This window comes from Syngnathoides biaculeatus, chromosome 16, assembly GCF_019802595.1.
Source record: "Syngnathoides biaculeatus isolate LvHL_M chromosome 16, ASM1980259v1, whole genome shotgun sequence".
NCBI classification, from domain to species: Eukaryota; Metazoa; Chordata; class Actinopteri; order Syngnathiformes; family Syngnathidae; genus Syngnathoides; species Syngnathoides biaculeatus.
In genome coordinates, this window is record NC_084655.1 from 24,646,429 (window position 1) to 24,670,987 (window position 24,559).

Here is a 24,559-nt window from a genome sequence, read left to right on the forward strand (position 1 = left end):
TTTTGACTGAAAGCGCCGCAGACAAACAAATTTGCAAAGTGTGAAGTCGTAATCATGATGTGGCGGAACCCAGAATGCACTGCGATACCTTATGAGTGAAAATCGCTCCAAATGAAACGTCCGGATATCTCGCGGTTCCTGCGGACCTTGCAGGCAGTTTCAGTCGCGCTCGAATGTGGCGATAATGTCGAGGCTCGAAAGAGCGCGCCAGGTTAGCGAGCGCGTGACACGGTTGCCGGACAAAGACGGACCGATCGGGGTCCGTTGTGTTCCGCGTTCCGCTCGTACTGTCCAATCTTCCGACCCGTGTCTTGCCGCCGCTGACCCCCGCAGGCGAATCCTGCTCAACTACGCCGTGTTCAACCCCGACATGGGCTACTGCCAGGGCATGTCGGACCTGGTGGCGCCGCTCCTGACCGAGATCCGGGACGAAAGCGACACCTTCTGGTGCTTCGTGGGCCTCATGGAGAACACCATCTTCATCAGCTCGCCGCGGGACGAGGACATGGAGCGGCAGCTGGTAGCGTCAAAAAGAGACGGCGAATCTTGACGGGCGGAGCGAGCGGTACCAGCCGTGCGTGTTCTTGTGGCCCAGATGTACCTGCGGGAGCTGCTGCGCCTCATGCTGCCCGACTTCCACCGGCACCTGACGGCGCTGGGCGAGGACGGCCTTCAGCTGCTCTTCTGCCACCGCTGGATCCTGCTGTGCTTCAAGCGCGAGTTCCCCGACACGGAGGCTCTGCGCATGTGGGAGGCCTGCTGGGCCCACTACCAGGTCTCGGGGGGGGGGCCCGAGAGCCCCACCCCGTCTTCGTTAAATTGTCATTGCCATCCATCCATCCCCATCTTGCGGTCTAGTCGTCGTATTAATAATTGCCACTGATGCACTAAATGAGGGTTTCCCAACCTGATTAGCGTTCGGATCTGGTCCGAAATGAGTCCGTGTGCGACGCGTTCTGTTTTGTGAATTCCCGTCGCACCGGTGAAGTCAAATTAGATCATTTTCAATCCCACTTGGAATGATTTTGTAGGAATGAATCACCAGATATTGGAGAAAAATGCTTTTTATTTCAATTCTTAAGTCGTAAATGGAAAAATTCCCCCAAAAGGAAAGTACAAATATTGAAATATGCTAGTGGTTAAAAATGGAGATTATGAACTTGGAAAAAAATGGAAAATAGACTGTTAAATAAGGTGGGAACGGTAATTATTGATCAAATCATCTGCGGCTTTAGGGAAGAGGCACTGTCTTTTTCTGACGTTTCCTTTTTTTAATATTATTACCGACGAGCGTCATTGAGCATTACAAACGTTGTCAGTGGCATGTCTGTGATGTTGTGAATATGAAACAATATCCGTTGTGAATACATTTTTTTGTTCTTTTTGCAGACGGATTACTTCCACCTGTTCCTGTGCGTGGCCATCATCGTCGTGTACGGCGACGACGTGAGCGATCGGCGGCTGCCCACCGACCAAATGCTGCTGCACTTCAGCAACTTGTCCATGCACATGAACGGCGAGCTGGTCCTGCGCAAGGTGACTCCTTCCCGTCGCCGGCCGGTCGGCTGAAAGCGCGCAAAGCAGTGCATCGTCGATTTTTTTTTTTTTTTTTTTTATATGACACTGTGGTGTTCAAAATTCCGTTATTAATAAGTCGCCGTGGGGGAAGGGGATCAAACTGTGGAATATTTAAAAAAAAAAAAAATGGCATCCACTGGGCTCCAGAACAAAGTTACAAATATTTTGTTAGCCGGGATTCAAGTAAGAAGAGTCAGAAAGGTCACCAAACGTGATGAAATCCTTTTTTTTTTTTTTCATTATTGTTATTAGCCGGCTCCGCTCCGTTTGCAGCCGGCCCGCAAGTTTACAAAAACACATTTGAGGGTTTTGTCCCACCTCATCGCTACACAAGGCCGTCAATTTACATTAAAAGCGCTGTTATGTCAATGCACAACAAGTTCTGCTTGAGCAGCTCCCTGGCTTAATGTTGCCCCTCCAGGCACGCAGCCTCCTCTACCAGTTCCGCCTCCTACCCAGAATCCCGTGCAGCCTCCACGACCTGTGCAAACTGTGCGGGCCCGGCATGTGGGACAGCCGCTACATCCCCGCCGTGGAGTGTTCCGGCGAGCATCCGGACTCTCAGAGCTGCCCTTACGGAGGCACGTCCACGCCGCGGCCGTCCCCGTCCCCGTCCTCGCCATCGCCCTCGCCGACCCGCACGCCCGACCCCTCGGGGGCCGCCGACTCTCGGGAGAGTTTCACCTTCGGGGAGCAGTCGTGAAGAAGAGCCGAGATCTGCCGGATTTTGCCGTCTCATCGCGTGGAACCGGAGGTGGGCGGCGCCGACAATCGTCGGCGGTTCTGGCGCCCTTTCACGGGCTTTTGCTGGGTCGCGGCGGGGTCTCGGGCCGGCCTGGCGGGTTTCCTGCTGACGCGCGTCAAGACTGAGAAATTCATTCACGGCGAGTGAACTTTGAAAGGCGCGTTTGTCTTCGGCTATAAATGTGCACATCTTTTTTTTTTTTTACACAAAGCCCTTCTGCGCCTTGTACGATGATTTTTTTTTTTCCCTCCTTTTCCATCCCGCTTATCCTCATCCGAGTCACAGCTGACTTCGGGCGAGAGGCGGGCCACGCCCACAACCGAGCGTTCACACCTGTGGCATGTTTTGGGGATGTGGAAGAAATCAGAGCACCTGGAGAAAAGCGTGGAGGACGTGCAATCGTCAGAACCTTGAAGAGTGCGAGCCCGAAAACTTTGACCACACAAAACCTGCGATTTGAATTTCAATCAATGGCGACTTTTGTCACGATCCGACAAACTTTTTTGTGTCACGTCGGACAGCGACGGCGTCTAACGCAGCAAACCAGCTGCTGTAGTTTTTGCTTCATTTTTTTTAATAGCAATTGTTTATTTTGGGCGGGGGGGAGTTACATGAGATGCAGAGGAAGAGAAATGGATTTTGTCAGTCAGATGGCACTGCTGTAGGTCACAGCTCACACTCACTTACTCGCGCCCACCAGGCCCCGCCTCTTAAAGGCACAGACACAACAATACACATACATTTTGTTTACAATCTTTTGTGCGTGTATGATCAAATGTTAGCAACTCTTTCAAGGTTTTATCTGTAGTGTTGACAAACAGTGGAGTGGGGTGGGGGGCGGGGGGGGTTCAACAAATTCGCAGGGTGGCCGCGGCCCCTCTAATTTGCCGATCGTGTGCGTCAACAACGCCTTTTAGGTGCCGGACGGCCGCAAAACTGAAGTTAAGCTCAAGTCGGCCTGCCGCTCGCTTGGATGAGCTCAAAAAGGAGCCACCAAATGCGTTTGACAGCGGCCGAAATTGGGATTGGCCTGAAGATTGAGGGCGAAAAGCTGTCATGCGCGCTCAGCTGCGTCCATGCACGAGCGTCAGATTGTCCACGGTTCTTTTTATGTATTTTTTTTCATGTTTTCCTTCAGTCTTTACTTTGAAGTGACGCTCGCTCGCTCGCTCGCTCCAAACGTTTGTGTGCTTTGCTCACACTTAGCAGGATGCAACTTTGCTGTGCGTGTAAAGTGCGGCGACCTTTTGAACATCTGGTAAGAAGCGGAGCGTAGACGCCCCCCCACCCCCACCCCCACCCCCACCCCCACCCCCACCCCCACCCCCCTCTCCAGCTCAGTCTCTGTAATTACAGCATTGATCTCTGAGGTTGAGCTGAAGCAAACCAAAATTGGGCTGTGGGTGCCAGATTCAAACATTCTAATATTTTCACTTTAAAAAAAAAAAAGTTTCAAGTCCCTGTAGAGTGAAAGTATTTTTAAACCTAAATCGGTTTTACGTGTTTGAAGGTACCTGCTGAAAAGATTTGGGATGCCTTCTGCCTTTTTTTTTTTTCTTGATCTTGAAACGAATCCTCCACATTTTGAAGGATCGCCGGCAAGTTACGGTGTGCAGGTGCTAAATTCCAAAGAGTGCGTTTTCAGTTCTCGCTGCCAATGTTCTATTTTGCTTCTCTGTCCCGCTTGCATCCTTGTTTGCGTTTAAAAAAAAAAAAATTAATCACAATAATGGTTTGCATGAGGTCACGTTTGAACGGTGAACTGCGAGGCGTCGACGATCCGATCTTCTCAAACTTTCAGGGATCGTCGCTTTACGTCAGCGGAGCATAGCGACGATTATTTCCAATCCGAGATGCCCAAGTCTGCCGTTAAACATTTGGGCCGCGTCGAAGTATGACATCACCTTTTCTTTGTATGTATTCGTAGGAAAATATCAAAATAAAGGATTTGCCTTCAAGCGCTGGCTTGACTTTTGTGTAAGTGCAAGATGATATTTGGCAGAAGCGCACGAGGTCCTCCCTCCCTCCCTCCCTCGGCTGATGTTGGGCAAAAATCTGCATTCATTACCGGATGTCTGACTAACACTGTGGTCATATTTTGGGGGTATTGTTTTTGATTTGATATGCGCCCCCTTGCCTTTGTTCAAAGGACAAAGAATCGTGATCGTCATGGTGACCTTCTTCAGTGTGGGGGCTTTGATTTCATTTATTTTGCCTGCGGACTTTAACGAACTACGTGAAGGTCAATTTGAACCAACATGAACTTTGACACCAGATAATCATCTTTATTTTCAAGTAGGAGGACGACGGGGCCGCCGAACTGCGTCCATCGCTTGGATCTCGGACTTCGTTTGTAGGCATCGACCTGGGAATCGTGCGACTAATTCTGTGGCTCAAATAGCTTTCCGAGGGAAAATGAGCGGCAAACGACTTGAACCTTGACCCCGACGCTCGCTCACGGTCCACAGTTTTTGGCTGCCCCCCCCCCCCCCGATTTATTGGCTCGCCGAATGCGATGCAGACAAAATGGCCGTCAGCGTGTAAGTGAAGCACACGCCAGCTACAATGAAATCATATTTGTCCAACTTTCAGATCCCAATTTTGATCTTCAATGCAAAAGCGATGCAGTGGTGCCCCCTACGTGGATTTGTTGGTCATTACAGCGGTTTACAAACCTGAATTGCATAGAGAAGCTGACCAAGACTCTCTTCAGTGCGGTCCTGTTGAAAAACATATGTGATGAACATTTTCATCTGTGGCAGAAAACGCTTGCGCTCCTGTTGTGAATAGAAATGTTCCCGGCAATGAAAAAGTTTGTTTCCGATTGGCCCGGAGTTGTTTTCGTTTTCCCATGCGAACACAGATTTGAAGGTTGTTATTCAAACAAAAATGTAACCTTGCCGCAATTAGCGTACGCGGCGCTAGCAAATTCTAGCGGGCCGCCAGATCCCTCATTGCACACCATTTGCCACCATTTTTTTTTTTTTTTTTTGCGTTTCCTCGCAGTATGAATAACGCTAACCAGCCGCGGCGGGCAGGGGTGCATACATTTACTGGGGTGGGGGGCTCCTAATCCGGGATTACTCCCCCAGACCCGCAGCCGCTCGGATTAGGGAGGGGTGAGGCGCTCCATTGGAAAAAAAAAAAAAAGAGGCAAAGTCAGCACCCTTCCTGAGCAGCTCAGCGGATCAGAGGCCAGACTTTTTTTTTTTTTTATGGAGGGGGGGGGGGTGTTTTTTTTTTTTTCGGCTCCCTGCAAATCACCGAGCACCAAATATGGAAAAGGTCGAAAGCTCGCTGGTGCTGCGCGACCAGATGAAGTTTTTGGCTTTCGACAGGCGAGGAATTGCAGTCGCCTCCTCGGCGTGCACATTTCAATTGGGCAGTGCCCCCACCCCCACCCCAATATGTCATTTTCTGTGCTTTTTTCCTCGCGAGTGGGAAATAATAACCAAGAAGCATTTTAGAGCTATTTAAGACATTATGACCCCCACATACAGATAGATTAATTGAGTGTTTTTGCACTTTTTAATGATAGCACAAACTCGTTTTTTGCCCATTTCGGTTTGAGTGCTTGTTTGTTGCCAAAATGGTGAGTTGAAAGTGTTGGACGGATCCTCCTCCGTCTTTTGATTTTGCCGTCCTCGAAGCAGCCGCATGTCGACGCGTCAACGTCACTTTCCTCCCCTGCTGCTGCTGCTGCTGCTGCAGTTGTTGTTGTTGTCGTCGCCTTCCACTGATGCGTTCGCCGCCCTGGGGATTTTCAATTTTCCCCAGGTAACCGCCCCAAGTGGACCGCCGCCGTGCATCAGAAAAGCAACATTAACGACATCATTAGACAGACCTGCACGATTGCTTTTGCGTTCAACTGTTTTTCTCCGGCGGACGCAGGAAGATTTTTTTTTTTTCTTCTTCTTCCTCTTTTTTTCTTGCCCTCTTTCTCTTCTCTTCGTGTCCCCTCGTCCTTTGGCAAACGTTGTCGAAAGCAGCTCTGTTGCAAACCAAAACAGCAGCGACTTTGTTGAAACGTGCGCAATGTTCAAGACGTGTTTTTGTTTTTCGACAACCGGCGACTTTTGAGCGAAATCGTCCCGCCCTTTCTTGGTCTTTGGGTGCGTTTCGCCCCAATCGATCAACATCTGATCGGAACCGTTGACCCATTTTGCCCCCGTCAGCGCAGCGGGAAGCGAAGAAAAGAGAGAAAAGCCGCGAGGCCTCTCGCCATGTTTGATGGAGCGGCTGTACCTAATATTGCGGCAACGTTGCAATTGGCCGCTGCCTAATTTGGGCTTTGCCGCTCCTAATTGAAAGCAACCCCCCCCCCCACCCCCACCCCCCCAAAGGGAGACTATTGCCTAATAAGGCGGTAGTCTGCGCTCGGTTAACTGCGGCTGTCTGGAACCCGCCGACCTTGCAAAATCGTCAATATTTCGTCATATTGGCCGCCGTTTGGCCTTTTGCGTGGTTCCGTCCGCATCCGCTGTCCAATATTCTGAATACAATTCATCAACAAACGATGAATTAAAGGGTGAGCATGTGTTTAAAGTCGGGAGACAAAACGCATCGAAGGCAACATAATCGTGAAATATCTTTTGAATTGTCATTGCACAAACTACAAAAATATTCACTCTAGAAAAGAGATTTTGAAATTCTCCTGTTTTTTTTTTTCCCCTTATAAAGGGGGAAAGTGCATCCATATTAGGCCACAAAGAAGTTTTAAATTTAAGATTTGATGTATTCATTTAAACAAAAACTTCAACTTAGAGTTTCAGTTACTTAAAAATATAGCTACATTACAGAAATGGAATAACATTTATATATTCGGGTTTATCCTGGGAAAAAAAAAAAGTTGCAAATCACAATTTTCATGATTATGTATCAATATATACACACAATGGTTTAATCGTCGAATATTTGGCTCGGACAAAGAGTATAATTCAACATATTTTTGTGAATTGGAGATTGCGACCGATACGTGCGTGCGCGCGCGTGGGTCAGGAGTGTGGAAATCGTGACGCTGAGTCAGGTGCCTCAGCGGCGTGCACGCGCTCCTATCTTGCCGATATTGTGCGCCACGGTCGTTGTACCGTCTGCCTTTTTTTTATGAACCCTTCACGTGAATATTGACTTCTCTGAGCTCCTCTCAGCCAATTCAAGCGCGTGTTTGTGGTCACGATGTTCTCAATCTGCCTTCCGTCCGTTCTTTTCTTTGCCGTTCTGCCCCCCTCCCCCGCAGCTGGGGGCAGAAGGGAGGGATACGTATTCTTTGTGGAAATGGAAGGATGACGATGAGTGTGCTGCTCATCTTCCTCCCTTTGTGGCGCTCTCCTGCCGTCATTTCGGGTTTTGTTGTTGTTGTTGTTGTTGCAATGAATGGCGTCTTTCTTGCCACATAAAAAATATTGCCCCCCCCCCCCCCGCGGATGTGCCAGGATTTCTTGCTGCTGACACTTGCTGCACGCACGTACTGTGTGCGCAGTGTCTTTGCGGCCAGCCCCTCCCTCGCCCGTCGCCCCAAGGCGCAAATATTTGCCCTTCGTAAATATGGCGTCATCGGGCGGACGCCGCGGCGGTGAAACGCTCACTTGGGGTTCGGCGCGACCCCCCCCCCCGCGCGCGCCGACGCAGGAATGTGGATCGGGATCGGACGTCTGGGTCGGGACATTTGATGGCGGGAGAGGAAGGGAAGCCGCGCTAATTGCGACTTGGAGGAGAAATGGCGTCCTCTCCGGCTTGGGAATCTCCGCGCATATTTGTCAAATCCTTCCTGAAGGGCACAAAAGTCATTTGTCGTCTTCCCTCGCTTGCTTTTCGCCTGTTCTTAATTACCGCACGCTTCAATTTTCCATTTCCTCTTCAATGTTGCACTTAATGAAACATGTGTTAGCAATGAACGATGGCTGGATTTGAGGCCCGGACGAAAAAAAACCCAAAAAGATACCAAAAAAAAAAAAAATCACGTCAAATGGGAGTTTCCGTCACTGCGACACGTCTTTTGTTTGGGCCAATGGAATGGGCCAGGCCGGATGTTCTGCGGCCCCGCTGCCGCCATCTTTGTCGCCGCTTTTGTCATTTCAAAGCCTTCAGACCACGTCAAGAAGAGGGCTGAGGCTGCGTTCGATGCCTGGACGCTGGCCACGATTTGAATTAGTGCGATGGAGACGGCGTTTGGAATGGCGGCACAAAAAGCCCTCCCGTGGTCTTCAAAACATTTGCAACTCGTCGGCTGCATCACTCTGGGGAGGCCACCTTTGAGTAAAGAGTAAGGTAATGCGTTTTTTGTAGGGATCCAGACAAATGGCCGCCATTTTTGAAGTATATTAGGAATTACATCGGACCGGGTCGTCACCATTACGAGAGGCGCTAGCCACCAGCTAGCTCGCGGGCTAACTGGCATAAATGTTTTTAAACGGCGGCTCGCGCTGCACGAAAGATATTCGGGTGCATAATTGTTGCTAGTTTTGTATCCTCAACATTTTAACACGGACACCAGAATACGTGCGCAACTGTGTCGTGTTAATTGTGGCATTCCTTTTTGGCGTGGCAGTACTGCCAGTTGGCCAAGTGTGCCCGCTGTTACCGCTTAAAAGATCAGCAGGCACTTTGTAGCCACGCCCATTCAAATAGAATTTCACTTCAAACGCAGTCACTGATGGTTAGCACGTCCACGAGCTTCGTTGTTAGCATGAAGCTAAGCTGCGTCCTTGTTTGAACTCCACACGTTTTGTTCAAATTGTTTTATGTTGAGCTTTTGAGTAAACTTCAGCTGGGAGCGGCGCTAAATAGCTTGAAGGCTCTTTGGCGCTGCTGGTCGTCAAGTTGAACTTAGATGACTGGCGTCGTTGCGCTCTGGTGTCTCCAGGCGCCGCTGAATCTTACCTGAAGTCGTGTCCAAATGTCACCGATTTGCATCGCGGCGACACTTTTTATGCAGATTTGACGTCTAGATTGTTATCGAAACTTTGCTGCGCGCTTCTTTGAAATTTGTTCAGGCGGGGAAATGAATTAAAATCGTGTCGCGGAGCTGCGTCTGCACGCCTTCATTTGTTTGAATTCGAGCTTTTTGTACGCACGCTAACACAATTAATTGTGTCGGGCCTCGGGGCAAAAACAAGATGGCGGCAAGCGTGTGGGTGACGCGACGCTGCCGTTTTGCGCTTTCAATGTTGCCTGGCAAAATGATGGCTTTGATTCCCTTGCGGGGATTGTTGTCATTCCAGTTTGTCTCTTTTCTCCTTGAGCGACTTCAACGCCGTCGCCGCCCGTCACAGGGACGGCGCCGTTGTCATCGCTGCGTGATTGTTTTTGTCCCAATTAGCTTTCAAAACTTGACGAGCAGGCGGTGAAAAGCACGTCGACGCGTCGTGAGCGACAAGTTTTGTATTCATTTGTGCGCTTGCGTTTGATATTGTTGCGCCTTTAGTTGTTGATTAAAAAAAAACTAAATAAATAAAATAAAATAAACAAACAAAATGGTGCCTTCAATTGAAACTTGGGCTCAGATTGGGGCTGATCTTCTTGGTCTTGTTGCCACAGCAACACTGAATCTTCCATTTTGCTTTTCCGAATTGGTGGTTCTAAAACAGATGGCACCTCCCAAAATATTAGTGTTCTGGCTGAGCATTTAGTCCTGAAAGGTAACATTTCATATTTTGGTGAGTCACTGTGAACGATAAGAGTGCATTTGAAAAATTGTACTTCTACTTCTGGCTACCTTGGGTTGGTTATCCACGACCCTCAATCAATTCAGAATTTTGTTGATGTGAATTCTGATCTCGAGTTGTCACAATAACGATCTCCAAGGGAGGATCCGCAAATGTCATTCTGCAGAACTTGAATTTGCTCAATCTCGGCGTGTTCAATTGTGACGTTTGCGCCCGCTGCCGCCGAATTTGAGGCCGGGAGGGGAAAGGCGGGCGACTTTCTTCCAGTTGGCCCGTGAAAGGATTAATTTTGGCGTGACATGGCTTTCCATCAACTTGGTTTTTTTTTTTTTTGGCGGGCATATTCCTGCACAGGCTGCCATTATGTCACCTTTCCGCCGTCTTGCAGTTTTCCTCCACCCTTCCACTTTCCTCCCGCCGACGGTGTAAACGCTCCCACGCGACGACGGGAAGACGACGTCAGACCCGGACGGACGCCCACGTGGGACTTTGCGCGCCAGGACTGTGTTTTGTGTCAACACGCCGCAGGGACCTGCTTGGTCGTCACGCAACAGGTGAGCTGATGTTCCAAAACAAGCTTGTTTTGGAGAGGGAAAGGGCGGAGGGGGGGGGGGGGGGTGTCAAACCAATGGTTTCAATTTCAAACGGCGGTGGTGGGGGCCCAACCGCAGTACGCTCTGGAATCGACCTTCTTGTCTCTTCAAACGTCTGAGAGCCCAAAAGAATCTTTGCTGATGAAGCGACACGTCAAGACTCCGTCGGCAGCCCAAAGGCTGCAAACGTTAACATCGATGTCACTTGTTGCTAGGCAGAGTTCACGGAGCCCAACATCAAAAGAATGGCCAACGTATGCCAGAAAGTCGACGCGACGGCCAACTGAGCGAGAATCGCTCTTGCGTTTGACTCTGTATTCAATATGTAATCACGCTGGGGCGCTACTTGCCCTGCCCCGCTCCCACCGCAGAGATTTTTGTGCAACAAATTTGGCGTCCTTGGTGCAAAATTGTACGAAGGTGTCGCACGTCGAAAAAATCCGTTTTGCGTTTAAGGCCAGCTAACATTAGCTGAAGCTAACTCTTTTGTTAAACTACGTTTCTGGTTCTGGCTTTCATGGCCATGTTTTTGTTTATTATATCAAACAAAGTGTCCTGCACGTTGAACTAATTCATTCCTTTTTGATGCCTGAAATTTAAGAGCTTGATTTGAACGATCTTGTAGACCGAAGAAGGACATTTTTCGCCAGAGTCAGCCTTCGAAAACCAAGTCTGTCATGCGCGCTTGCGTTTGGTGTTGACGTGCTATTGGCAAAAACCACCACCACCACCACCAAAGGGGCTGATTGCTGTCACTTTTTATGTCCCGTGACTCAGATGGTGCGCTTCCAACGCTGAAAAGACGACGTTGCCCCAAGATGGGCCGATACGCGTTTTGTGCGGGGCAAAAAGACCTAAATGGAAGTTTGTCAAGTAAACGAGACCAATTTGGTCCCGCGTGGGGGCCATCGATCGCACCGGGGGGGGGTTCAGGGCTTGAGCCCCAACCGGTCCCATTTATAAAAAATGATGTCTTCAATTTCAAATTGTGTATAAGCTCGCGTTTCCATTTTGAATTGTTGACTCAGTTTACGGCGACAAGATCACTCAACTGCAAGTGTCCAATCCGATTGGGCGATTTCATGCCTCCCGGTCCCAAAGGAGGCTGCGGTATTTGCCCAGGGCACGTTTCCACGTCTTTGAACCAGCAACTCCTTTCTTTCGCACGTGAGTGAACGGAAATTTCCATTGCAGATTTTACGTCGCCGGAGTACGCCGGACTCCCATTTTTGAAGCCGTCCTTGGCGATGCCGCGTGCCGGCTTTCGGATGGCCCTGCGTATTGATTTTGCAATTATGAAAATCCATGGCGGCCGAAAAACATTGAATGGAAACAAAACGGGCGTGGGTGGGGGGGAGAAAAAGAAGAAGAAGAAGAAGATAAGCTAAGGCTAAGCTTTTGCTCAAGCAGGCTTTTTTCTTTTTGCTTCTCCGTCTTACCGCGAGTATTTGAAACATTTGCACACTTTTCAATTCGTCAGCATGAACGTACTTCCGTGTACTGCTTGACCTTGGAAGTGCAAGCACGACAACAGGAACCTTGAATGCAACGTAAATGTAAATGTATGATCGCAAGCCACTTTTGCGCATCTTGCTGAGAAATGCCGCCGATCGGGAAGGCCCCGGGCAGATTAGGTTGGCGCGGCAACACAAAGATGCCCAAAATCTGATTGGACGACAGGCCAAAGTGTTCTCAGGAGCAACAGCTACCAAGAGAAAAGCTACGAAAAGACAAGGACGGACGGACGGACGGACGGACTGCTGGGAAGAAATGAAGAAAAGGAATTTCATCAAAGAGAGACTCCAATTTCGCTTGGAAACGTGAATTTCCCCAGCGTGAAAACTAAAGATAACGTTGAGCCGCAAAGTCAAAACTGCCGCGTAAGGCTTTTTTTCTTTTTCTTTTTTTTGGGGGGGAGCGATTGTCACCCCCCCCCCCCCCAGCAAACAACGAGAACCGTCGCACGGCGCGGCTCGATTATCTTTGTAAATTGAATCCAAATCTGCGCGGCTTTATCCTTGCGCTCGCCCTCGTAGGCGCGAGCGACTCCTTTATGTTCTCCCAGCACAAAGTCAATTGCGAATAAATAAAAAAAGAGGATGAATTTCCATATAGATTGACGAGCGCATTAAAGGTAGTTCATCTGCAAGCTGGCCGTCCACCGGCGCTCTTATTACGTTTTTGATGGAAAGACGGCCGCCGGCTCGGATTTTTCGGGAACGTCCGTCCGCGCCAGCCGCTTGCCGTCCATCGCAGGAAAGCAAAGCGGGCTCTGATAGTCCATTTCTGAGCGGCACCCAATTTTCTCACTTATCTGGGAAATGTATCCTCGCGGAGCTACATCATCCAAAGTGGCGTACCACAGGGATCATGGCTAGCGCCACGTTTTTTCCCCCCAGATCGCATCTTTCAAAACTTACTTCGACGTTGAGACAACAACACTCAAACCCAGATGCTCGGACGCAGACGAGCCTGCTCCAGCTCACGACTTGGCCGCATCCCTTCATGACGCAGATACGACAGTATGTGCACTGATTCCATTCCGTTCTCTCAGCCGCTTATCCTCACAAGGGTGGCGGAGAGTGCCGCAGCTGATCCCAGCTACAAATGGAAATGTTTCGTCGCCATCTTCCTTGCTTCCCGTTTAGCGCAAAGCGGCGAATGCGCTGCGAGGGAGGAACAGGAAGCGAGGAATAAAACGCTTCCCCGTCCCGGGGCCTCCGCGTAGATGAAAATGCAATTAGGAGGCGGCGAACGATCACGAAGGGGAGGAAGAAGGGGGGCTCCCGGGAAAAGGGCCCGCGTCACTCGTCATTAGACGGACGGCGTCGGGGGAGGCCGACGTGAACCCGAGCTCACGTTTGCCCGAGGTGGCCGCGACAACACATCCAGCCGGGATTGTGTTCTTTTTTCCCCTCGGAGACAAAAAGGAGGATCTGTCCATCTCGGCTCGTTTTTTTGGGGGGGACGTTCCCGTTGTCTCGACGCCAAAGGCGGCCTCGCCCGTCAGCGCTCTGCTCGACGCGGTATTGACGAGTGTCCGTTCTGACGGAATCGCCGTCCCTGGCGCCCCGCCGGCCCCCTCGAAGTCCGGCGCTCCCTCCCCATTTCTGCCGGGGATCAGCGGGTGCTTCAGCGCACGCTGGATGAACCCCGCACGACGGCAGGCTGAGGGTGGGGGCGCGGGGGCGGGTTTCGTGTTGGAGGAAAAGAGAAGGGGAGCCCGCCCTGGCGGACGAGCGGCCCCCGGAGCGGACCTGTCGCCTCGCTGCAACGGCACCGGAGGAGGAATTTGCGCCGAATGGCCCCCACCCCTTTTTCCCGGCTAGCGCTGGGCCCCCGAACGTCTCATCCAAAGTTTTGTCGTTGTCGCACTCTGAAGCGAAGCATTGAAGTCGTCGTTTGTGGGGAGCCCCGCCCCCCTGGGATCGCAAACGTTAAGATTGGAAAAATAGCCAGCTGGGGCCTCAAAGTGATTGGCTGGGCAAAGGAAACTGAAAAACCAAAAGTACTTCAGCTGGCTCACACAAAATTTGAGAATGCTTCTTAATATTCACCTTGCGATTAATTAATAAGAAACCAGAATTCACTTGTGCCGTGGAGGCTTTCGGTCGCCATCGTCTAGTATTTGAACACTCGTTAAGTCGTTTTGAATTGAGTTATGGATTTCACTCTTTTAATGCTTAAAACGTCATCTTCGATTGGGTGAATGTTCTGCTCCCTCTGCCGCCAAAGCCAATTATTTATCAACCGCTTTGCCGTTTGGAACATTTTGGGGACTTTGGCCGACGGTCCGAACCATCTCAGATTCCGCCTGCAGTTGATTTTTGCAATGTTTGTCGTCGTCTCCCTTTGGCACAAACGTAGCTCGTGCGGCAGTGCGTCCCAAGTTAATTTTTCCTCTGGGAAGTTTTCCCCGATCTCGTTGGTGAACTGCGAAGGTCTGTTTTTTTTCATCAAAGGCTCTTGCTAGCATTAGTAGCGCTGCCGTCAGCGTCGGTTGAGGAGGCCGAAGTGTCGAGAAACGCCATCGTCGGTGCTTTCCGTTAGCCGTTGCGCTCCAAACGGGGAACTTCGTTGTTGACCAGCGATCGTCACAATTCCGCCAAAAGCGCTGAGTTGATTTACTCAGGCGATCAAAAATCTTCAAGAAGGATTTGAAGGAGCAGCTGAGGAAGTGGAAGGATTTTCTCAAATTCTCACTTCGAGTGGGTGTAAGAGGTGATGATTGTGCCGAGGGGGGGGGGGGCGAGGAGGCCTCCGGACTTTGCGATTGCCCTCACACGACCAAATCTGGCAATTTAAGAGGTGGACGTTTCTTCAAATGATCGTGAAACGTACGCGGGGAACCAAATTGCGTGCGGAGCCGAGGCAAAAACGCGGGGACGGCTTTTTGGGTGCAGCTCGATTCGTCCGCCCGGCGTCCCGAAAGCCGACGAAGACGCCGGCTCGCTTCGAAGTCTTCCGGCTGAGAATTTCTTTCTTTCTGGCGTCCGTGTGTCCTTGCGCTCTGATGGCGTCCTTTAACGACCGCCCGCTGAGCAGGGCCGGGCTCGAGAGCCCTCTTAACATTTTTCTAATACCGGCCCCCCCGTCGTCCTTGCATTGTGTCCCAATCGACTCTATTCTTCTAGCGCAGCAACCAATCATCTTTTCCTTTCTTCCCCACCGCCCTGAACTTCCTTTACCTCCAATCCAAATATCTCCGTTCCCTCAGCTGGCACCGTGGGTGGCAGATGCCAAAACGGGGGCGGCCTCCCAGCTTTGCACGGGCCCCCGTTCCATTTTGGTGCCGGGGGGGCGCCAGCTGTGTGTGCGCCCCAGGAGGTTGTCGGCAGAATAGAAAAAAAGGTCACAGGGTCGAGCTGTCGGTGTTTTCTGCGGAGATCGTGACATAACCTGACCCCCTCCCTCCCACACAAATGCAACTTTGGAACTAGCGCTTCAAATCTCATTGTTATTCCTACAAACGCTTCACAAGTGCTGTGGAAATCACACTCTTTGCGGTACTGCGCCCCCCCCCCCCCCCCCCCCCCCCCCCGCCGCCGCATGGCTACCCTCTGACCGAACCTTAAAACCGAGACGACCTTGTCAAAACAAAACAAGGCCGTGTTGAGGTGGAAAAAAAAAAAACCCAAAACCAAAAACAGGCAGTGCGACCCTGTGCGCTGCCGATAAGAGTTGCTTTTTGACCTTGGCGGGTTGCAACAAGGTCAAAATAAAGTTGCTGAGAAGAACCAGTTGACAACATCGCGGAACGCTGTGAGAAAAGTTTCCAAATCCTGGAATCTTTCACAGCTTTGAGATGTGCCAGTGCGCAATTCCACATTTGCCTCCCATAACTCATTTATTCAGCCAGAATCTTTTCTTTTAAAACACACTTTCCTGGCCGTGCGTCTGGGGCGCAAAATTTACCAACTCTTGAATCTTTTTCTATAGAAACGTGTGGAACAACAACAACAGCACCCAGCGAGGTGGCGGCGTCTCACTTGGGCTTCTTTTTACGCTCAAAGCGAAACTTTAGCCAAGAAGGAAGAACTAAATCGACACGTGAAAAACTGGAGAGGAAAGTCCACCCGTCGTCCCAATTGACCAAAGGTCGGCAACGATAACTTTTCCAATCTTGAGTCCAGACCTCCATTCAAAAGAATTGCGCGAGGGGCCCCCCACAATCTTCAAAAGGTGCTCTACACACACTTCAAGTGACCTTCCGCCAAAGTCCCTGGCAAGACAAGACAAATCTCTTCTGCTTTTCAGGTACACTTGTGAGCAATCCTGCCCAATTCAAAACATTAAAGGGGACACAATTGGAAAAATTAGGCTTCAAAATGGTGAAAATGAAGCCGCCCAAGTCAAACGTCGTTTCCACGAGCTGGGGGAAAAAAAACCAAACGGTCGCACGTCTTGCTGATGTCCGCACGCGACAACACGCTTGAGCCTGCTTCAGGCTTCCGTCGGCTGGAATATGTCCCGCCGCAACGACGAGGCGCTCGAAGCGCATTGCCGCTGTCACGTTGGACTTTTCAAAATCCTTTTTGTTCCTCACTCGTTCATCCTCTCGCTGTGACATTGTGCACTCGAGGCGGACAACAAGGCGCTCGAAAGCAGCCAGATCAGCGTAGGAAAGAGGCATTGACGGGGTGGGCAAAGGTAGGAAATGACACCGCTGATGCCGTCCGGGTTCTGATGCAGCCAGCGTCACTGCCCCCGTTTTAGCCACGCCCCAAATTGAAGAAAACCAGGCATTGAATGCCGGATTCCCACAATAAAGTGCCGTTGTGCACATTTTCTGCAATCATCTTCAAATGTAAAAAACACATTTCAGAATTTCACTTTTAAGAAAAAAAAAAAATCACTTTATAGTCTTTCCATTTTATAAATCCGATTCCGTCTGAGGCAAAATAAAAAAAAAACCAAACATATATACAGGATATGCATACCCACACAGCAGAGAGTAGAGGGAATGATTCCGAATGCAACGATTTTCCTCCAGGGGACCTTGAGCGTCCCCTTCATATCAAAATATATATGGCGAGCAAATCGCAAGAAATAAGTGAATCATTCCCTAAATATGAATTTTTGGGTGGACTTTTTAAATGGGCTATCCAGGTCTACCAAATCATAAAGTCAACTAAACAGCTGCTGAATTGGGTCCAAGGGTGTGTTCCACTTGCCTTTGACGTGGGAAAAGGTGGACCCGAGCAACACGCCCGGGCGCGCGGGATGAACGCAATGAAACAATTTCACAATTTCTCGGCGGCTGCAATCCGGTGCAGGCTAACTCACGAATTGACGACGTCAACATTTTGCTGTTTAAAATCTGCCTTCGATTTCTGGGCCGGTGCATTCAAAGGCCGAGCGTTGACCTCCTATTTAATGAAAATTTGATTTTCATTTTTTTTTTTTGGGGGGGGTTGTCTCAGCTGTTGCTAGGGAGGCAGGGCGTGTGCGCGGCGCGCGGCGGCAAAGAAGAAGATGAAACCGGCCGCAAATTTGCCTTTTCCGGGAGCGGCTCGCGTGCAGACGCCCGCGCGTCCGTTTGCGCGGAGAAGGTGCGCGCGCGCGTCCGACGGCGCATTTGGGCGCATGCCCATATAAGGCACGGTAGCTCTGGCTCGTGCCCGCGCGCGATTGGCTGCGCTTTGCAGGCTCGCGTTTAACCCTTCCGATGCTGAATTATTTTATTATTTGTATTTTTCGTTTGCTCGTTTTCGGGGGCTTCTGGGGCGAGAGAATATTTTCGTTTTCTTCACGAATTCGTGATCTTGTCGTTTCTCCCTCTTTTTGTTTGACTTTTAGCGCCCGCAAATGTAAACGAGGCACGGAACGCCGCACTTCGCGTCGACGTGTTTAATTGACATCTTTGTTGCCGAGGAGGCGGAATTCGAGGAGAAATCCAAGGCCCCGCTGAAGAATTGGTGGCGTGGGAGCTGCAAAACCCAATTTGCCGTCTTGCAACGCGTCACGTGAAACGACGGCGGAGCCCGGAGGATCCGACGCAGCTCTCCCAATCGGTGCGCGCGCCCGTGCGCGTGCGCGTGAGCGTGTGACCTATATTCGCCGGGTGCAGTGAGCAGATCGAAATGCAAGCCTCGGTGCCGCATCGGGATTTTTTTTTTTTTCCTTCTGGATGGTCCAGAGTCAAATGTTCAAAGGTGTCGGAATCATTGTAAGGCGAGGTCAACGCCGACGAGATTCCATCCAGAGAGCAAATAGGTGCATTTTTTTTTTTTTTTTGGGGGGGGGGGGGGGGGGGGGGAAGCGTGCAACAAATGTCCAGCCTGACAGAAACGAGAGAAGAAAATGTCCCATTGTAAGGCTCACGATTGGCCTCCAAGCAAGTGCAGATCTGTTTTGGACCCCGTCGTCAACCGCAGAACTTTCCAAGTTCCGGTCTGTGTCACCGTGATCTTTGCTTTGAACAAACAGCCCCCCCCCCCCCCCGCTCCTTTTCCCCCCAAACAAGTGCATCTAATCAATGAAGTGAACAAAGCTGGTCTGCTCAGGGCAAATGTGGTTTAGTTAAGAGTGTCCGAAAAAACAAACTTGAAGAGAAATGGACTCGTGCTCTGCTCGCAGCCGCCAACGAACAACACGTCGAAGAACTCGCGTCTGATGTCTGATGCTGCTTTTAGTCTCCCAATTCCGTCCCGTCCCCCCCCAGTCATCTGCAGACGCTTCGGAGACGTCGAAGGACAAAAGAGCGACTCGCACTTGAACTTCCACAAGTTCCTGCGAGTTTTCCCTGTTGGCCCTGAACGCAACTTTCCGGTTTGGTGCCCATTTTGCGGCCAATCGTTGCTGCCCTCAAACGACACATTGCTCCTCAACTCCCGGATTTGTTCGTTTGTTTATGTCGCGTTTAAGGGCGCACAAACCAATCGGACAATCCGTATTGCGCAAGTGAACACACCCTCCTTTGAGTTTGCGCCCAAAGTGCGCCTCGCACCTGTTTGCGCCTTTTCGTGCCGCTTGGCGTCAGAATTGGTTTTCTCGTCGTCGACACTTGCGAAAAACACCATTTCTGAATTTGAGACGTTGATTGCTTTTTGTTTTGTATACGAGAGGAGGGCGGTTGTGCTTGTCGGTCCCTGCAAGGAAACTCGGGAGCGGCGCTTGCGTGACGCCGTGACACTCGCCCGACGGATTGATTTGAATTCCCCCACCAAGGAGAAGGAGGAGGAGGAGGGATGGCCGCAGAAGCAAGAGGGTGCTCCGCCCCCCCCCCGGTGACGTCATGCTCTCGCACGGCCGGCTCGGTTGACGTCGTGCGCGGGCTCGCCGTCGATGCAAAGCGGCGTCGACATCAGCTGCAGCGGCCCAAGCGCGCTTCGGATTCGGATTCACACCGGAAAAGTAGAACGCGAGCGCGCCTTGTCTCGCGTCTCCTCCTCCTCCTCCTCCTCCTTTTTTTTTTTTTTTTTCAACCCCCCCCCCGTCCCTCGCTCTCTCTCTCTCTCCCCCCCCTCCCTCCCTCCCTCCCTTCCTTCTGTCTGTCGTCGGATTTGGGCGAGAATGGAGCTCCCTGCCGCCGGGGAGCACGTCTTTGCGGTGGAGGGCATCGAGAAGAAGCGGATTCGCAAGGTAACCCGCATGGCGACGTTTTGCAGGACAACAAAAAGAAAGGAGGAAAGAAGGTGCACGGATTGCAGTGGTGCGTCCGAAGCCTGAAAAGGGGGGGGGGGTAAAAAATGTTGTTGTTTTTTTTTTTTTTTTTCCCTTTTTCTGTGTGTGTGTGTCGCCGCAGGGGAAGCTCGAGTACCTGGTGAAGTGGCGGGGGTGGTCTCCCAAGTAAGTGCTCACGTGCATCTTGACGCTCGCACGAATTTGGTGAGGCCGACGCGCGCAAGTGTTTCCTCCGCGGATGCCTTCACTAATTTATGCGACAGCGCTGCCACGGCCATGTAATCCCCTTTTAATGATTTGTGCTCTGCCAACCAATTTGAGAGACAGCGCGGCTGCTAAAATGGCCGCCCGCGCGCACACAGACAGCGGATTTCTTTTTTTTTTTTGCTCTTATTTGGCGTGTTTGCTTGTCAAATGTGCAGACGGCGTGAGAAAATGATGTCGGAAGATTTTTGGTCTTCTTTCTTCTCGTCGTTGCACTAATGAGCCTTCAAATATTTTGGCACCGCAGATACAACACGTGGGAGCCAGAAGAGAACATCCTTGACCCGCGTCTCCTCGTGGCCTTTCAGTACAGGTGAGGGATTCTGGTGGCCGCCGTGACCTTATATGGGCGAGGGGGCGGGGCCTCTCGCCCGCAGCTCGGGTGGCCTTTGACCCTCTGCTGTCCTGGGAAAAGTTTTCGTGAACAAGAACGCTTACATACGATTGCCCAATTACACCGGAATATGGAAAATCCCTTCAGTGGCCTTGGACAGGGCAAAACGTGAAAAAAGATTGTTGAATTCAAGGCTCTCTGACCAATGGGACAAAAACATCAACAAAGCGTTTTCCGCTTGGTGCGCCAACCGGAAAATAAAATGTTATTTCACTTTTCCACGCACAAATGACGTGTTGACCTGCAAACGTCCGCCGGCCTCCCGTGCCGCCGCCCGGTTTGCCTTTTGAATTTTCCGCCCCCGACGACTGCATGGAAATCATACAAATTGCCTCAGTCGCAAATGTTAGCGCCGCATGCCGTGCTTTGCCTGCTCTCAGCTTGTTGGAAGCTTTTTTTTTTTTTTTTTTTTTTTTTTCCCCCCCACGACATCCCATCGGATTGTTTGCTGTTCACCGGCAATTTCTTTGGCCCAACGTTGCAAATTGTTGCGCGTTCTTAACTGCCCCACTTGGATGAATAAAGCCTCACTCAAGTGGTTTGGAGGCAAAATGCGGCCTGCCTAAACTACAAAATAGAATGAGGCTTGTGTGGGGGGGGGGGGGGGGCTTTGCGAATTGGGAAATCTTCTGTGGCCAGGGCAGGGATCGCATCCTGGGATTTTGGCGTTTGCAATGAGCCTGTGGGGCAGCCTCGACGTCTTGAAGGTGCCCCCCCCCCCCTCCATTGTTTATTAGTGAGTTTTATTCCCGGTCGGCATCGTTTGTGGCGGCCTTGCCGTTTCCCGAGCTCCTCCCACTTTTGCTTGAAGTCCGTCCCGCCAAAAGGATTGGCCCGCGTTCTACCCTGAGTTTTTTTTTTTTTTTTTTTTAACATGCGTTTATCCCATTTTGAAAGAAAGCTCAAGACCCTAATTACACTTTTGAGCGCGTGTGCAGGAGAAGCGGCAGAAGGGAGGATGTTTGAAAGACAGGCGGCGCGTCGCTTAATTGAATTTCTGCAGGATAATGAGAATCCAGACTGGGATGATTATCAGGCACAGCTATGCAAATAAGGACCAGAATGCTTTGCAGTGGGGTCACGTGGGGGGCTTCGCTTAGCCCGATTCCACGTTTGACCTTGAGTAGGTGCAGGAAAGTGGACGACCGTCATTTTTCAATTGCCAATCGGGGAGGCTGCAAGTAATCGTCGTCGTTGTGTTTCCACAGGGAGAGGCAGGAGCAGCTGATGGGATATCGAAAACGGGGGCCCAAACCAAAACATCTTCTGCTGCAGGTAATTTTCCTCAGCACGAGGGGGGAGGCGCTCGCCTGGCGAGGTTTCCGTTGGCTGTTGCGTTGTCTGCTTTTTGAATTTTCCTTGAGATTGAGGCGGGAGGCCGCAGAGCTTCGGGCTGGTCCTCGCGGGTCGCTTTTATCCGCATGTTTATCATTTGCTGATCCTGTCTGGCTTCCGACTCGTTGTTTGTTTGGTCTCTTGTTTTGTTTTCAAAATTTAGCGCTAGCGAATCGGCACGTTGTCGAGTGCTTGACTCCAGGACAAAATGGCCGAAGTCGCGCTGCGCCCTGTCTCATTTCCAAGGACTTGTTACGAAGCAAACGTGGATCGGCGCCGAAGCGCGACGTGTCCGCGATCTCGGGTCGTAGCCGCGGGGACTCCCGAATTTCCATCGGAGACCGTCTGGTTTTTTTTTGTCGGGTTTTGTCCTCCGGTCTCGGATCACATTTTGCTGAGCTGCTTTTGAAATGCTGGCCAAACTCAGTAAAGTGAAGTAAAAAAAATGATTTTATTATATATTGTTTGTTAGCTGGCAGGCACTCCCTTTCCTTCGTGTCAAACGTTGTCTGCACACATTTTCGGTTCAGTCCTTGTCGAGACGGCCAAGCATTCGGAGACCTTTTCCAGTTCGACGCGGTGGACTCAAGTGTCTCGTCTGCCGTTTTAGGTGCCCTCGTTTGCTCGGAGATCGAGTGTCCCCGCGGGCTTCGAGGGATCCCCCCCGGACGCGGAAGACGGCCCAAAGTCGGACAGCGTCCCGGTCCGGCGCTCCCGCCCCCACCACTACCAGCTGAACAGCAAGAAGCACCACCAGTACCGGCCCAGCGACCGGGAAGTGCCCGTCGAGCAGCTGGCCAACACCAAGAAGAAGTACGTCTACCAGCTGAACAGCAAGAAGCACCACCACTACGAGCCGGACCCCGCTATGTACGACGCTCAGGCTTCCGGGCTGAAGAAAGTGCTCAGAGTCCAGGAAGCGGCCGGCAAACCCGCCAACCCCGGCTGGAACCCGCCTCTGGCGCTCCAGCAGAAGTGGCTTCGGGACAAAGACACGGGCTGCTTGAGCAAAGTGAAAGAACTGGCCGCGGAGGTACGAAAAGACGCGGAGAGCGAACGGGCTCTGAAGCCGAACCCCAAGGACGCCGCCCTGCCCGCTTCGGGCGGCGGCAAAATGAAGATCATCAAGAACAAAAACAAGAACGGACGAATTGTTATCGTCATGAGCAAGTACATGGACGGCAATAAAGTTCACGGGACCAAGGGCAAACCCGGGGCATCGTCGAGCGCAAACAATCCGGCGCACGCCAGCAAAAGGCTGGAGGACGGCCTTGGCAAAGAGGTCTGCGGGGGCACCCACAAGTGCTCCTCCAAGGACGGGCATTTCTTCAAGCCTTCGCCGAGCACGGCCGAGGAGTACAACACGGAGGTGGCCCGGGGTCAGGCCGACTTACCCGACGATCTGCCGCTCCGGCTGACGGCCAGCTCGCCTCCCGCGTCTTGGCCGGCCGACGGCGCCGTGGCCGCGCCCGCCCCGCCGGACCCCATCAGGATCCCGTCCTACCCCGCCGGCCGGAAGGGGAAACTCTGCGACTGTGACCCCGCGGACCGGCGCGGGCTTTCCCAGACTTCGCTGACTTCCGTTTCCGTTTCCAGCGCCGTCCGGCTCAGTCCGCCTCAGGACAAGCCCGTGGACCTCCACTGCGCCGGGGGCGTCCGAACGCGCGCGTGCGACGGCCAGGAGGAGCCCATGGATCTGAGCCGCCCGAAGGCCGACGGGCGGACGTGCGCGCAGACCCGAGCCGGAGCCGCCGGCCGGGACACGCGGCAGACGGCCGAAAAGAGCCGCTCTCCTTTCGTGGGAAATCTCCTCATCACTGACGTGACAACAAACAGTGTGACGGTCACCTTCAAGGAGTACGTTTCCTTCCAGGGGGGCCGCTGACCCCTGCGGACTGTGGAAAAAGGCGGACATTTTGTACACATGCAAAGTTCTAATTTATCATTCAAATGGAATATGTTTCTTACATTGTTTTATACTGTAACTCCGAAACGTAGCCCCCAAGCGGTACGGACGCGAGCTTTAGCGCAATTTTGCATCGACGAGGTGGACCTGTTGGGCGTTCGGCAGGAACTGGGCCGAGGTCAAAGGGCAATTTCACAGAATTTCATTTCCTCTCATTTTCACCCATCGCTTGTCTTCAAACTGCCGCCGTCTTTGGACCCCGCTCAGGCTTCACGGAGTGTGCGGGATGGCGAGTGGCTTCGTCGTGCGTGGAAGTGACGTTTTGCCCGTTCGTTTGTCGCCCAAATGCAGCCAAACGTTCATCCCGCCCGTCGTTGTTCGGCGCACTTTCGCCGTCTTGCAATTCAATTGCGATGCGGACGGACGGCGTTTTAGGCAGGATCCATCTCAGCTGCCGTTAGTCGGGGATCGCCGATTCCCCCGCCGGATTTGCTTTTCCGCGTCCGCTTCAGCAATGTATCGCGAGCGCCGGCTGTTTCGTTTTATGCCGCCGAGAACGCAAAAGTCGAGTCTGCCGGGCGACGAACGGCGCCGATCGTCACACTGGATGCAAAACCAGTTGAGGAAGGCTAAAAATCCTGCCAGAATGAAACGAGCGTATTTATTGAATGTCGCGGAAGAAGCTGCACGTGATCTTTGAACAAATGTTTAAATGTGTCCTGTTGCCAATTTGGGTTCTCACCGTCTTTTTTTGTTTGTTTTGCTTTGATTTCTTGCACACGGTTAGTTAGAAAAGACGGTCTGGAAGTCGGTGAGGGAGTCTTTCAGTTTCCTGCTGTTGGCGCAGTTTCACAATAAAGCAAGAGAAGTTCCGAGTAACTCGTGGGTCTTGTTATTTAAGTCTTTTGAAAGTGCAAGGAAATGGTTTGGACATAGCACACAGAGAGGAGTGTT

The 24,559-nt window shown here is 51.5% G+C and overlaps 1 protein-coding gene across 1 annotated transcript in view; it reads left to right on the forward strand.

Moving 5' to 3' along the window:
- tbc1d16 (TBC1 domain family, member 16) overlaps nucleotides 1-24,484 on the forward strand; it is a 38,247-nt gene extending 13,763 nt beyond the window's left edge. The window contains exons 10-18 of the mRNA XM_061846484.1: nucleotides 334-520; nucleotides 596-775; nucleotides 1,390-1,549; nucleotides 2,000-2,332; nucleotides 10,342-10,541; nucleotides 19,828-19,871; nucleotides 20,218-20,283; nucleotides 21,573-21,639; nucleotides 22,310-24,484. Coding sequence (XP_061702468.1) covers nucleotides 334-520; nucleotides 596-775; nucleotides 1,390-1,549; nucleotides 2,000-2,332; nucleotides 10,342-10,541; nucleotides 19,828-19,871; nucleotides 20,218-20,283; nucleotides 21,573-21,639; nucleotides 22,310-23,584 — 2,512 coding nt within the window. The 3' untranslated portion in view covers nucleotides 23,585-24,484. The remainder of the gene's footprint in view (nucleotides 1-333; nucleotides 521-595; nucleotides 776-1,389; nucleotides 1,550-1,999; nucleotides 2,333-10,341; nucleotides 10,542-19,827; nucleotides 19,872-20,217; nucleotides 20,284-21,572; nucleotides 21,640-22,309) is intronic.
- Nucleotides 24,485-24,559: the final 75 nt, after the last annotated feature.